The sequence below is a fragment of the Schistocerca piceifrons genome, chromosome 2 (genome assembly GCF_021461385.2).
Source record: "Schistocerca piceifrons isolate TAMUIC-IGC-003096 chromosome 2, iqSchPice1.1, whole genome shotgun sequence".
NCBI classification, from domain to species: domain Eukaryota; kingdom Metazoa; phylum Arthropoda; class Insecta; order Orthoptera; family Acrididae; genus Schistocerca; species Schistocerca piceifrons.
In genome coordinates, this window is record NC_060139.1 from 703,917,386 (window position 1) to 703,932,108 (window position 14,723).

The window sequence follows — 14,723 nt, forward strand, 5'->3', positions numbered from 1 at the left end:
CACTAACAATAAATCTATAAAACCGTCGTGACTGTCTGTCCTTGAACACGCTAATCTCCAAAACTTCTAAAAGAATTTTCAGGTTTTTTTTTGCAGGTAACTTGAGCATAGTTTGAGACACCGTATATGCTGTAGTTCATCAAACACGGATCAGGAGAAAAAAAGTAGCGTGATTTAAAGTTTCACTACAACTTTCTTGTCTGTCTGTCAGAACATGCTAATCTTAAAAACTACTCGAAGGTTTTTTAATGGGGTTTTCACTGGTAACGTCAGCGTAGCCACGGGCACCGTTTAGACTATATTTAGTCACAATGTGAACACAAAAAAGGTATTCATACACCCTATAAAAATGTAGGCATGTATGTTACACATCTCCTCCGAAACCACTGGACGGATTTCAACCAAACTTTGTTCACATAAAGAATCGATGGGGGGTTATTCATCCAGTATATGAGAACGAGCACTTAGTGACTTGCAACAAACTTAACACACAGTTTCTAATCTTTGCAGCCTCCATAAAATGATGACAGGAAAAATGTTTATTGCTTACTGCATTTTTGCTGCTCATTTTCGCTTCAGACATTTAAGTTTTTTTGCTAACTACTTTACAATTATGTATATCTCTGCACGACACATTATTCAGAATACGTGGTCTGTTCAGAAAATTCTGGAACCTTCGTAATTTCGCGCCAATGGTGGTTTGGAGCGAACTGTGGTTGGCATCCCTGCACATGCCTTTTTTATTGTTGATGTAGGTTTTTTGTTGTTTCCCTAAATTACTTTTGGCAAGTACCAGGAAGGTTTCATGAGTGTGTCATAGCTGATTCCTTTCACATCTCTCCCTAACTAAGACATGTTATGACTAGATCTATTATATATTAGTTTAGTCACTCAGTGACTGACTCTTCTGGCAATACAGGGATGCAAACTACTGTTTCTTAATGGAGGATCTCGCCCATCTCGATCCTGCAATCTGTAGGAGATGTGTAGTGTGTGCTATTTACCTTATTAACAAGAACTAATTAGGCAAAGTACCATAACTTCAATAAAAATGTGTTCTCTGTTGATATGCTGCTGATTATCACAGCACAGATTATTGGACTTCTTTATATGAGCTATACATAACCTTCCATTCCACCAGAAGAAAAATGACAAAAGTCTTACACCACTCACAGGCAGTACAATTATTCATATAGGTTGCAAAAATACTCTACTGAAACATTTGATAGTAGTTATATGTTTGGAATATTCTACTCTGCTATCTTTATTTATTATGTTCATATTTACGTTATGTTATCAATTTAGGAGTTGTGTAACTTCACTCTCAGACATCCATGTGGTCAACCAACAGTAGAGTACATTGAGCAGCTCAAATAGTGTAATGCAATTTTGTCAAATTAAGACACGGTCGAAGACCGCGGGCGTTATACGAAATTAACAGTTAATGACATACAGCAACTGGTTTTAGGTTACTTTACCATTCCCGATTTCAAATTTATACAATCCATCATCGGACAGCTTTCATGCTTTTGTAAACATATATGATACAGTGATGTACTGGTGAGTTGCCTTAGGATAAACAATAATTCACAGTTACAAACATGCAATAAAAATCTTTATTACACATTTGAAACTGTGAAATTCACCAGTAAATCAGTGCATCTTATATTTTGATGAAAATGTGAAAGCCATCTGATGATAACTATATAATTCGAAATCAGTAATGGTACTTTCTGAATAAAGTAACCTAAAACCAATTTGTGTCTGACTGCTGTACACCGTCAGCAACTTATTTCTATCAAATAGCATACAAATAGAAGGTCCACTGTGTAAGCCAACTTTAGAAGTTGATGCTCCAGGAAGCTCTATTAACAACACGATTACTCTGGTGCTGTTAGCTCACCAATTTTATCATGTAGATGGACAAGTATTTACAGATGTTCAGTGCCATATCAACATGTGAACCTTCATACAATCGCAAGTGTCCAGAAATCTAATCAGTCTCACCAAGTGCTAACCTCCAAAAATTTGACATAAGTACTAAGTTAATATCGCTGAACAGATATAAATAGTGAAAAGAAAACAAAGAACTGACCACTGAACATCAGATAGGTATTTGAGAAACATGCAGCAGGAATATAATGGCCAATGACCAATACAGAATTCTGGGAAACTAAAAATGATTGACCAGTAGAGAGGCAGATGAAAAGAGAATGTGCTGATAGACTGCATGTACCCCAAGTCAAATTGTGGAATCATTAGTGTAGCACACCTTTGACTGGAGCTCACACAATATGAAGAAAAAAGAAAGGCCTCACATCACTCACTGTCTGTGGATGGAGAATGAGATATACCAAGTGGAAACATAATGCCGGGAACCAATGGCCATGGTGACTCTACTCTGGGAACTGAAGATTCCAATGATCATGTAATTCTCTGAATACCAAATATTATTATTATATGACATTTTCTCAGATGTAGAAATAATTTACACATAATGCTGTATAATGATGATAATTTTAAAATAACTATGTGATGGATGTTCACAGGGGTTGCCACTGGAGCTGATTGACCATCGCTCTCGGCTGCAATTCAAGGCGGTCTCACAGGAGCTGTCCGGTGTCTATCAGTGCACAGCCAGCAATGGTGTGGGTGACCCAGCCAGTGCTGACATCCACCTCACGATTCTCTGTAAGCCCTGACACTTAAGCTATATCAGTGCATGAACCTCACTTTGTTCCCTGAAACTGTCAGCCACAGTAAATTGAAAGAAACGTAATATATACTGCTCCAAGTTGCTATCTCTACACCAAAATGTGTAATGGAGACTCTTGTATCTCTAACAGAAGTTCTCTCCACTGGCCCTCCCTCCCCCCCCCCCTCCTCCCGCCCCCCCCCCCCCTTCTCTCTCTCTCTGTCCTAAAGATGTTGGCAGTGTGATTCAAGAATAGAAGGCCGCTTACTGCCATGATATCCAATCCTGTATGAGATCCCTAGTGACACTGATCACGGAATTTCCCAATCAGCTTGTCCATTTTGTCAACTCATGGAGCCTCTCCTTGGTGTCACCTTCCTTCCACTTTCCATGGTATAACCATCTTCTACAGTGTCCCCATTCTGTATGTAATGAGTGGAAACTACCTCAGATTCATAAGCAATTGATAAACTTGTTCTTTGCCTGCAGCTACCCCAAAAGCTGTTACTGCTGCATTTCATCCACAATATTCACAGAACTCTTGGATTTGCACAGTTTTACAGAGCTTTTATTTTATCCTTGTTGGGCTTTTGCACAGTCCATTATCCATTATAGTACATACAAATGAAAGATTAATGCTTGAGTTTAGTGTTCAATTTTAAATATGCCCTACGGTCTTCCTCCGAGAATCCTCTAATGTTGGAAAAGAGAGATGCTAGGAACAGTTATAGATCAAATTGAATTCTGGTAATTATCTCAAATATAATTTGGTGTTCATAATTTCATTGTTGCTTTCCAGACCACACTTTCTGCTTACATGTGATCTGCCACATGATGTAAACCTCTCTGTGCTATTGTATGTGATGAACATGTCTGTGAACTTTGTGTTCTTGGTTGGATTGAATACTAGTACAGAAAATAATTTTCACCATCAGAATTCAGCTCAACACCCATCTTGTATGTTAAATTTGAGAATTCATCCACAGCTGACATTCTTGACAATAATTAGTGTGTGGGTGTTGGCCTGGGCTGATAACTTCTGAGTTGCTTTTAAAAATGAGAAGATTATGGTGAGGAGATTATGGTGAGGTGCTGCATTTAACCAGATCTCCTACTTTCCTTACATTACCCTAATTCACCTCTTTAATTCAAACCTGACGTACCCTTCATGCATTACTTACTTACACACAGCACAAGAACTCAAGTGACCTATCATACAACAAGATCAGTTTAAGTCATCGACAGGCTAGTTCAGAGACTTGCCAATAAAGCAATAACACAAACTTTGTCAACTATTCCAGTATTCAGGTACATGACGCTGATCATTGTACACTAGTGATCAAAAGTATGCAGACACCTAGAAGCGTACAATAACGTGAAATGCATCTATCCTTTGCCTTTATGGCAGTTTCAACTCTGTTGGGGACACTTTCAGTGAGATGTCTGAATGCCTATGGAGAGATGGTAGCCCATTCTTCCACAAGAGCAGAAACCAAAGACGGTAGTGATGTTGGACGCTGGGGTCTGGAGTAAAGTCTATGTCCTAACGCATCACAGAGATGTTCCATTGGGTTCTCGTCAGGACTCTGGGCAAGCCAGAGCAGTTCAGGACTGTTATTGTGCACAAACCATTGCCTCACAAATGCTGTTTCATAACAGGGTGTGTTGTCATGCTGTTACAAACAATCATTGTCTCTGAACTGTTCCTCTACTGTACACTGGACCAATGCTATAAAATGGGTTAATATCCTTCTGCATTTAGCTTTTCCTAAGAGCAAGAAGGGGATCGCACCCTAACCACAAGAAACGCTCCTAACTCTAGCACCACCTCCTCCTTACTACACATAATGGTGGGCAATCTTCTCCAACAATTTGTCAAACCCAAACCTTCCATCTCATTGCCACAGCACACAGTGCAGTTCATCACTCCAAATCACTCATTCCCAGTCATCCACTGTCCAGTGGCATCAGTTCTACACCACCTCAGGTGTTGTTTAGCACTGATTGCAGAAATGTTTGGCTTATGAGGCGTTGCTCAACCATTGTACTTCACTCCTTTCAACCCCCTGCAATAGTCATTGTGCTAGCTGAACTGCTGGTAGGACTTTAGAACTCAGTAGTGATTCCTCCCACTAATTTAATGTTACTTTTTTCACTACCATCCTCCGTGATGCCCGACAGTCCCTCACTTCAACTACAAAATCATATCACCAACAGTTGACTTGTTCATGTTTAGAATGTTTGAAATGTCCCCAATGGATTTATTGCTCAAGTGACATTCAAGGAGCAGTTGACATTTGAAGTTACTGTGCTCTCCTGACCAATCCATTCTGCTGTTACTGCTTCTCTACTGACAACACAATACTCCTCACATCCTCTTATACTGATGGGTCTGCTGTCACAATATCTAGTAGTCAGTTCCACATTACAAAGATGTGTCTGGATACTTTTGATCAGATAATGTATTTATGTGACAGGTTCATTACTGTTCCATTTATAGTGTGCACAAGTGAACTGTGTAAGAGGTAATTAACATATGTGAATTTCTACACAGCAGGACACTCAGATTCCAGAAGTTACTAGAATGATGTACCTACTGGTACACATCACCCACACTTGACAATGAGAATTATTTACAGTATTCATTATGAGAAAGATAAAGTACAGGATTTAAAAATGTGATTTAAAGAAGAAAATGATTTATTACTAAAATCTAAAACATATCTTTTACAATCAATGGCATTTAAAAATCATCAGTGATTTTAAAAAAGCAAATTGACTTCCAAGTCAAAACATTATTTTCTAAAGAACCTCCGTGTGTGTCGCATGTCACATCACATGGCACCAAACCTTTACAGATTATCTACACATTATGTCATATCCTTCTCACTTTTCACAATTCAGAATTTATCTGTGTAAATGTACTACTTTTTTTAAACTGAATTGTTTCACTTTTCCATCTGATTCAAATTGCAGGCCATGTTTCCTTTTCCTCCATCATGTTGCAGGATTCTTCCCTCATTTACTAATTGAGCTTCAAAGTCTCCTCTTTGTTATTCTGCTTTTGATTATTGCGTGTTATATTTGGTGGTATTGGGTGTTATATAATGAACTTTGTTGATGTTGTAATGTGTCATTCTCATCAGGCCACTCCTCAGTAGGAGCCAGTGGGTGTGACATATCAGCCTAGGCCCTTGTTCATTGACCATGCAATGTGATGGCTATAGTGATGGAGGCGGCTGGCTTCTGAAGGTTGAATAGAGGATCTCAGTCTGCACTTTGCCTTCAGCCTGTTTCGCATTCTGCCTCCACTGTGTTTGCAGCAGCAGCAGCTTCAGTGTTGGGTTCCACACTTGGTTGAGCTTAAATCCATTGTTCTCTTGTTGGCTAGTCTCTTTTGAAGCCTGAGTATATTCTTGTACACACAGTCCCAAAAGAGGATGAACTTTCTGAAATTTTTGAATATCTCATTTTATGGCTCGTCTCTGGACAATGTTCAGCAGTCGCAACTTTGTTGGCTACTGGAGGTCAGTGTGCCATTTATGTCCAGTGCACCTTTCTCCAGTTGTGTGATGGTTTATTCTCCAAACATTTTGTGGATATTGCTGGTCAGCAATTTATTTGCTGTGGTCCTTCAGTATGTATACTGTTTATGCTTTGTCAATTCCCACACAAACTGCGTAGAGGGAGGTCTCTGGACTATATCTCCACAGTCTTTGATTCCATACAATGGCATTTAAAAGTTGCACTATGAGTGGGTTTCACATCATTCAGAAATCTCAAGCTAACAGATCTCATATGGACCAGCAATAATGATCATTTCTGTATTATTGTGTGCCTAGTCTGTAGTGTATAAAATCCATTCATTTACATGTAACCTTGGCATTGCAATTTTTACAGAAGTTATTAGTTGCCTCTGATCTCCAGCCTGTTCCAACTCCTCTGTCACTGTGCATATCACCTAATTTCCAGTATCCTCAGAACACTACAGAACACTTTCCATATGTAGGATATAGTATTTCTTGTTTCTCCTTCTGTATTTCAGACTGTACTGTAGGCCCACAACACAGTTACTTGATAATGACCATGTTAATGAAATGTACATTTCATATTCCATAACAAGAAAGTAAACTGTAAAGACACTATTGTAACTGAAATTAACCACTGCCTGACATGTAAGTGGAATTCTGCTTGGAGAAAGATGAAAAACTGCAAGAATGGAAACAGTTTCGAACTTTTATCAAACAAAACTGTAAACAGCCACTAATTATGTTCACTGTATAGCATTTGAAAAGGGCAATGATGATAATCAAAGCAAAACTGTTTTTGTAATCACATTGACACCTGAAGAAAACACTTTGCACAGACCCACCGAATGTCTCTGCTGAGCAGCCTTGGGTCCATGCCGCTCCTGGAGTCCGTGCTGAGTTGGCTTGCCTGGTGTCTGCAGACCCAGAAGCTAGGGTAAGAAACTCTGTCTCAGTTTTGAAGAATCATATATATATTTGAGATACTATTATAATGCTATAAAATTGTTGAGTTATTAAATATAAATTTTGTTTGAAGGTGATATGGCTGAAGGATGGAAAGCAGATTACCTCATATGGTCGATATCACAGCTCAGTACAAGGCCCTCGATACAGCTTAATCATTCGAAAGGTGGAAGCTGATGACTTGGGCTTTTATAAGTGCAGAGCAAGTAATCAGCTTGGATCCAAGGAAGATACTGTACAATTATCAGGTAGTATTTCAGCCCACATCTAAATTTATATTACACAAGCTATCTTATGGATGATGATGATGAAGAGTAGGTGGGTAACTCCTATCAATGATATCCCATCCCCATCTCACCACACCTCAGTAAAATTCCTTTTGCAAATGGTGCAAGGCAAGAAAGACTGTCAGTAAGCTTTGATAGATGCTCCAATACGGAAAGAACTAATATGCTATTTGAGTCTTCTTGGGATGAGTGCTCAAAGTTTCTCTGGTAGTGTCTGTCAACAGAATTGGTTGAGTTTCCCCATGATGATCTCATGCTTACTAAACAAACCATGAAAAAATGCACAGCTTTTCTTTGGAACTTCTCAATTAATCCTATCTCGTAAGAGTTCCACATTGATAGGCAACACTCTAGACTTGCTTGAAATAGGATTTTGTAAGCTATCTCCTTCACGGATGAATTACATTTTGTTAGGGTTCTTACAATAAACCATTTTGACAACTGTCATTTGTAAAACTTGATTTACAACATCGTCCCATCATTAACTGCTAAGGACACGTATGTGACTGCTTGGTTTCCAGTTGTGTGATCAAAGTGTAATGGATCCCCAGTTATGAGTAATTACACATAACATCTATATTTTTTATTTGTTTATGTTTAGGGTCAGCTATCAGTTCCAGCACCAGTCATCTTGACATTTCTTTTGTTCCACAAAAGTTTTCTGTTCACCATTAAAATTGCATCCGCAAGGACAACAAATAACCAGAATTTACTTATTCTACATATACAGTAAAATAAGAAGATACATGATTAAGTTTGTAGGTGATTCGGGGTTTTACAGTGTAGAAAATTTAGTACATACAGCTGCCACCTCTGGCAACAACAATGACTCTAACCTGGCTGGACACCCAATCAAACTGAACATGTGTAATGGATATGGGTACTTCATTCCACAGTGCTTCACCTCTGTGTCAGAGTTCATCAATTGTAGAGGCAGCTGGTGAGTAGCATGTCAGTGCCTGTCTCTCAGAAAAGCATGACCATATGTTTTTTATCAGTTAGAGATCTGGAGAACATGCTAACCAGGCAATAGTTGGATGCCCTCTGTATTGAGGTAGGTGAGTACAGCATTGTACTCTTGGAAGACAACATCACAGAGAGCTCAAAGATAGGAATCAGATGCTAACCTTAACATGTCATCAAAATTACCAACTACGTGAAGTAGAGGTGACGGTGTTGTCTACCCATTCATTTCCCATACCTTTACACCAGCTGCTGGACCCATATGCAATCCAGAAACATTATTTCTCCTTGGAACCTTCACACTTGATATATCCATAGCGATTCTGTACGCAGAACTGGGATTTGTCTGAAAAGACAATTTGTTGTCACACCTGTTTCCAATGTTTGACACACCCTTGTTTGCTGACCTCTCTCTACTTCTGCATCAAGAAAAGCCATGGCAATGGTGGTTGTGCTGACAGTTTTTGGTGCTCCAGACATTGCTAAAATGTCCTTGTGGATGTGTCTTACTGCAAACTGACCCCTTTCCTTCGCAAAGATACATGATATAGCTGTAGTATATGGCTGAGTAGACAATGTGTCTGCCCTCTCCAGCCCTAGACATGTGGGACCATTAGAGCCTGTGTGAAGGGTGTATGGCTTCCTGAACCCATCGATTCCATATTTTTATGACAGTCATGGAATCCTGACTAACACAAGCAGCAACATCATGGAACGGTAAACCACAGTCTTGATAGGTTGTGATCTGCCACTGTCAAATTCTGACACATGCTGATAGCTATTGCTTCTTCTTACAAGAGCCATGACATGATGTTCCCACGAATAAACAACATAAAAATGTGATTTCTTAATGAGAAGCCCACTGCATGATCTTTCCACATATAGAGAATGTAGATGGTGTTACTGCTACCTGCTTTATGTGGTTGCACTGAAATATTAATCATTTACATATCCAATCATTCAGATCAATTCTTGCCAATTTTACATTTATTGCTTGCTTGATCTTTATGATGTATAATAACAACATTATCAAACTCATGGAGTTTCCGACATCCATCTGTCCATGTATGTACCACGAACTATAACAGTTCAATAACGTTCCCTTGAGGTACCTTCAAAGCTAGTTTCATGTATGGTGATTTGCCTCAGTAAAGAATAATGTACTGAGCTCAGGGGGAGGTTTTCACAGTAATCATAAAAATAGTCCAATATGCCATAAGCTTCCATTTTCCTCTGTGTGACTAGGCACAATTGCATCAAATGCTTTTCAGACGTCAATGAACCCAACATCAGCCTGTATGTCATCATTTACTGCCTTGTAGATCTCATGGACAGGGTAAGATGAGTTTCAAATGATGAGAATCCATGTTTACTCCTACAGAGGAGATTTTTAAGTTCCAAAAAGAATACAATAGACTAACCTAAAGTTTTCACTACTCTGCAACAAATTGGCCTTAGTAATATAGATATAAGCTGCACACATCTGACCACCAATACTTCTAGGTGACAAAAATGACATGCTGTTTTTCAATCCATTCAAAGACTTGTACTGTGAAGCACATACAGGGTGACAATTATTGAACTGCATGAAATAAAATCAACATAACTGCTGAACAGTTTGCGTTAGGATATCCAAACTGCATGGTTGGCCACAGGGTATGATGGGAATTAGTACGCACATGCATGGTTCAGTTTAGCAATGAAGTCCACTTTCATTTGGATGGTTCATCAATAAGCAAAATGGGCGCATTTGGGAGACAGAAAATCTGCATTTCATGATGGAGAAGTCTTTTCACCCTCAACAGGTGACTATGTGGTGTGAAATGTCCAGCCATGGAATAATCAGTGTGATATTCCACGGTGACTACTGTATGGTAAATGAAGGTTTTGGAAGGTAATTTCATCCCCATTATCCAAAGTGACCCTGATTTAGACAAAATGTGGTTCATGCAAGATGTAGCTCGATCTCATTGAAGCAGAAGAATGGCCTGGAGGAGCACTTTGTAAACTGCATTCTTGCTCTACAGAACCCTGAGGCCTCTGGTATGGGCCTCGATTCACCATCATATTCTCTGGATCTGAACACATGCGACTCCTTTTTTTGGAGCTATATTAAAGACAAAATGTATAGTAATAACCCTAAAACCATTGTTGAGCTGAAAACAGCTATTCAGGAAGTCATTGAGAGCACTGATGTTGTGACAATTCAGCAGATCATGTAGAATTTCACTATTCATCTGCACCACATCATTGCCAATGATGGCTGGCATATAGAACATGTCATAACCTAAATCCGGATATCTGTAGTGACATTGACATGTTGAATAAAGTGTGCACATCCCATAATTTGTAACTAATTTACGTTTTATTTTTTTTCCATATAGTTCAATAATTATTACCCTGTAGCAGCTTCTATACAGGCAGTCTCTAGTTTACTCAGAGACAAAATGAATTCCCTAAGCTGTTTAATAATCATAAATATGCAGTACAGCACATATGAAGAAATGAAACAGTGTGTATTGTGGTAAATAGCCCCATAAAACACTTTTAATGGAAATCAGTTCTGCCTGATTTGTGAAAAAGTATAGGTCAATGATATGTATACAGGGTGCAGCGAAATTGCCACACTTGGGCTTCGCAGCACAACTCCTCACATGCCAGCAATAAAAAAAATGTCTCACAAAATTTCATCCAGCGAGTACATTGGGCAGAAAAGGACATTATAGAGTAGCAGTCTGGCAACACTGTAACCAAACCACATCAATGGTAACTACCTGTGTCCACACATATTAGTTTTGCTGTACTATTGGTGCAGGGGATAGAGATTTGGGTTAGCATGCAGGAGGTCAAGAGTCGATCCTGGGTTGGGGAGCATTGTTCTTATTCACTAATTTCATTCTGACATTTCATACAGTAATATAACCATTTCTTAGGTCACATGTATAATATGAGTGCTCAGATGTCACACGTTAGCAACCAGTGTCAATAATAATGTCCTTATTAAGAGCTACATGACCTTCACAACAGAAAACATTGTCCTCAGAACAACAGATGCTTAAAGCAACCTCCCTGTGCTTTCAAACATTGCGCAACCTGCTGGACCATACAGCTCTGGACTATTCACAGCAAAGCTCATCCATAGTAACCAGAGCAGCGTGAACATGCACTACCAATTCTTCAACATTCTTTGGTGGAGCAGAGTATGCGTGCCCCTTCAGGTGTCCCCACAGGAAGAAATCCAGGGGATTTAGGTCAGGTGAATGAGGTGGCCATACAACTGGACCTCCACATCTGAGCGATTTCCCTGGAAATATTCTGTCCAGATACTGTCACACATTAATTCCAGAGTGTGGAGGTACACCATCTTGTTGGAACCATATCCTCTGCTGAACATGTAGTGGAACATCTTCCAGTGCTTCAGGCAGATAAGACTGAGAGGAATGCACGATACCTTCATGCAGTCAACTGGTCGACAATGTGTAGGGGCTTGGACACCTGTTGCCCAGTATTCTGGCCTAGATGTTGATACCAAAGTGAACTTGATATCCACAGTTGTGAGTGATGTGCGGGTTAACCTCACACCAATGCTGGGCATTGTGCATATTGAAGACACCCTCACGAGTGAATGCTGCTTCATTCAACCATATTACAGTGTTCATGAAGTCATCGTCGACTTCCTGTTGTTGTTGAAACCATTCATAGAGTTGCATCCATTGATGATGATCTGCTGGATGTAGGCACTGCATGAAAGCATAATGCAGCCCATGCTCGTGCACCACGTTAACGACTGTGCATTGCGGGACATGCAGCTGCCTTGCTATGCTAAGTGTACTTTGCTGAGGTTCTTGGTGTATGACCTCAGTAGCTGGAGTATGCCAAGTCTGTGGACAATCTCTATCACACCATGGTGGAAGGAGACAACCTGACTCCTGAAGGCGCAGCTCCAGATGATAAAACACATTTTTACCTGGATGGCATCGACGAGGATATCTAACAGCATATTCACAAGTGGCAACACCAGCCCAGTTATCATATGCACCAAGGACCAGAAGCATATCCAAATATTCATCGTTTATGTATGCCGTATGTCTGCCACAGTGGTTTAGAGATTTACAATGAAAAAATTTGATACGTCTATCCATGAACATTGGAGTCTGTCACAGGTGCATTACTCCACTCACAACTAGTCCCCAACTAGTGGACAGCGTGTACAGTAAAACGCGTCATCACTCCTGTGAGCTGTTGCATCTAAAGCTCATTACCCCTCTAACAGATACTGTTCTGCGTGATTCATCCTGACACCGCTAACTGTGAAATGTTTGGTTTTGAATTACACTATTTCCCTAATGGTAATAGATGTGCTGTTTCCACAATCCCATTGATAGTATAATAATAATAATAATAATAATAATAAACTGAGATATGTACTAAACAGCATGCAGCTACCAGACTCAATTTTGAAAGGCGTAATTAATGGGACCATGGGGATAACACATACAAATACTAACTGAATTTGGACATTATTTGCCAGGCATGTTGCTAGTCCTACTGGTTACGTAAGGCGCAAACAAAATGTAATGGACCTGAATGAGGCAAGAATAAAAGCCAGTCCTAATCGAAAGGATCATTGAAGGAGGTACAAAGAAAACAGGTGTCACATGTAGTAGATGAAGTGGTGTGAGTAATTTCATGCCCATGACATGGAAAGGGGCTCTTTCAAAGCTGACCAATCTTCCATTTCTATGATTGTGGTATGTAAGTGCAAATGTTTTCTAGAGGACCAGCTGCAATTGCTGTTGATGATTAAGATACCACATACCATACTACCTGGATTACATTTACCAAATAAAAAACCATATGCCTCAACCCAGGATCGAACCATCGACCTCCTGCACGCTAACCCAAAACTCTATTCACAGCACCAACTGTACAGCATGACTAATATATGCTGACAGACGTAGTTACCACACATATGGTTACAGTGTTGCCAGAGGTCAGAAGAGCTGATTGACTTCATAGAAAGGGAGAACATAAAATGATGGGGCTTAGTGAAGTCTAGTGGAGGAATACAGGAAGGAGGAGAATGAGGAAATGACACAGACTTTATTTCAAATGATGGACAAGAGGCCAAGAATGAAGTGGGTATAATAGTAAAACCAAACCTCGAAGAATGTTTGGAAGCAGTGGAATACACAAGTGACAGGATGATGAAGATTTAGCTGAGGACAAGTAATGGAGTGAAAAAGCTCATCCAAGTATATGCACCACAGACAGGAAATAAAGAGGAGAATGAAAGGACGGTGATGTGTAATGTAAATCCCAGGAAATTAGGGAACAAAGAGATAATTGGTCCAAATAGGCGTGGAAAAAAGATTTATGAAGAAGAGAAATTTGATGATTTTTGCGAAAGAAATGGTTTGCTTGTGGGCAATATGTGGTTCTGGAAGGAAAATGGCCAAAAGATAACAAGATATTGTTAGGCAGAGAGAAGGAAAAACAGTCATTAACTACTTTCTGTTCAAAAAGCAAAATCATAGACAGTTAATGAATTTAACTGCACTCATGGGAGAAGTTTTTCATGGAGACTATGGAATAGTGGTGCCACAGATGAGGATGGATAAAAATAAAAGAAAAAAGAAAGGAAGTGAGAAGAAACTAAAAGTGTGGAAACTAAAAGATGGGAAAGTACAGGAAAAGATCAGGGAGTTTTTTGAGCTTAAAATTCTAAAATAACACTCAAGGGATCAAATTTGTATCATGAGTAGCAAAAATAATGGAGAAGATACTGGTAGGGTGATTGAGAGAAAAATTGAAAGGTCAGTTATGGGCTGGGTTGATTTGGCAGAAGAGACCAAACAGCAAGTTCATCGGTCTCGTTGGATCAGGGAAGGATGAGGAAGTAAGTCAGCCGTGCCCTTTCAAAGAAACCATCCTGGTATTTGCCTGAAGCAATTTAGGGAAATCACAGAAAACCTAAATCAGGATGGCTGGACACGGGATTGAACCGTCGTCCTCCCGAATGTGAGTCCAGCATGCTATCCACCTTGCCACCTTGGTCAATCAAAGGTCAGTTAGAGGTATGGATTTTGACATGGTAGATCAAAAGTGGACCCATCTTTAGTACGAAATAGTTGTTGAAAGGCATTGGGAGTGTGGGAAAGATTTGGTGATGGCATTGCTTGACTTAGTACAGACATACAATAGTGTCCACAGAGAAAAGGTGTTGGAAACCTTGAAGAGAAAGAGAGTCAGAAAATAAATTCTTCAAGTAATGTGCAATAAAAG

General features: G+C 39.6%; 1 protein-coding gene across 1 annotated transcript in view; it reads left to right on the forward strand.

Annotated features, from left to right (window-relative positions):
- LOC124775765 (limbic system-associated membrane protein-like) overlaps positions 1-14,723 on the forward strand; it is a 242,770-nt gene that overhangs the window by 195,599 nt on the left and 32,448 nt on the right. Inside the window, exons 6-8 of the mRNA XM_047250597.1 lie at positions 2,550-2,691; positions 7,062-7,159; positions 7,262-7,436. Of these exons, the coding sequence (XP_047106553.1) occupies positions 2,550-2,691; positions 7,062-7,159; positions 7,262-7,436 (415 nt within the window). The remainder of the gene's footprint in view (positions 1-2,549; positions 2,692-7,061; positions 7,160-7,261; positions 7,437-14,723) is intronic.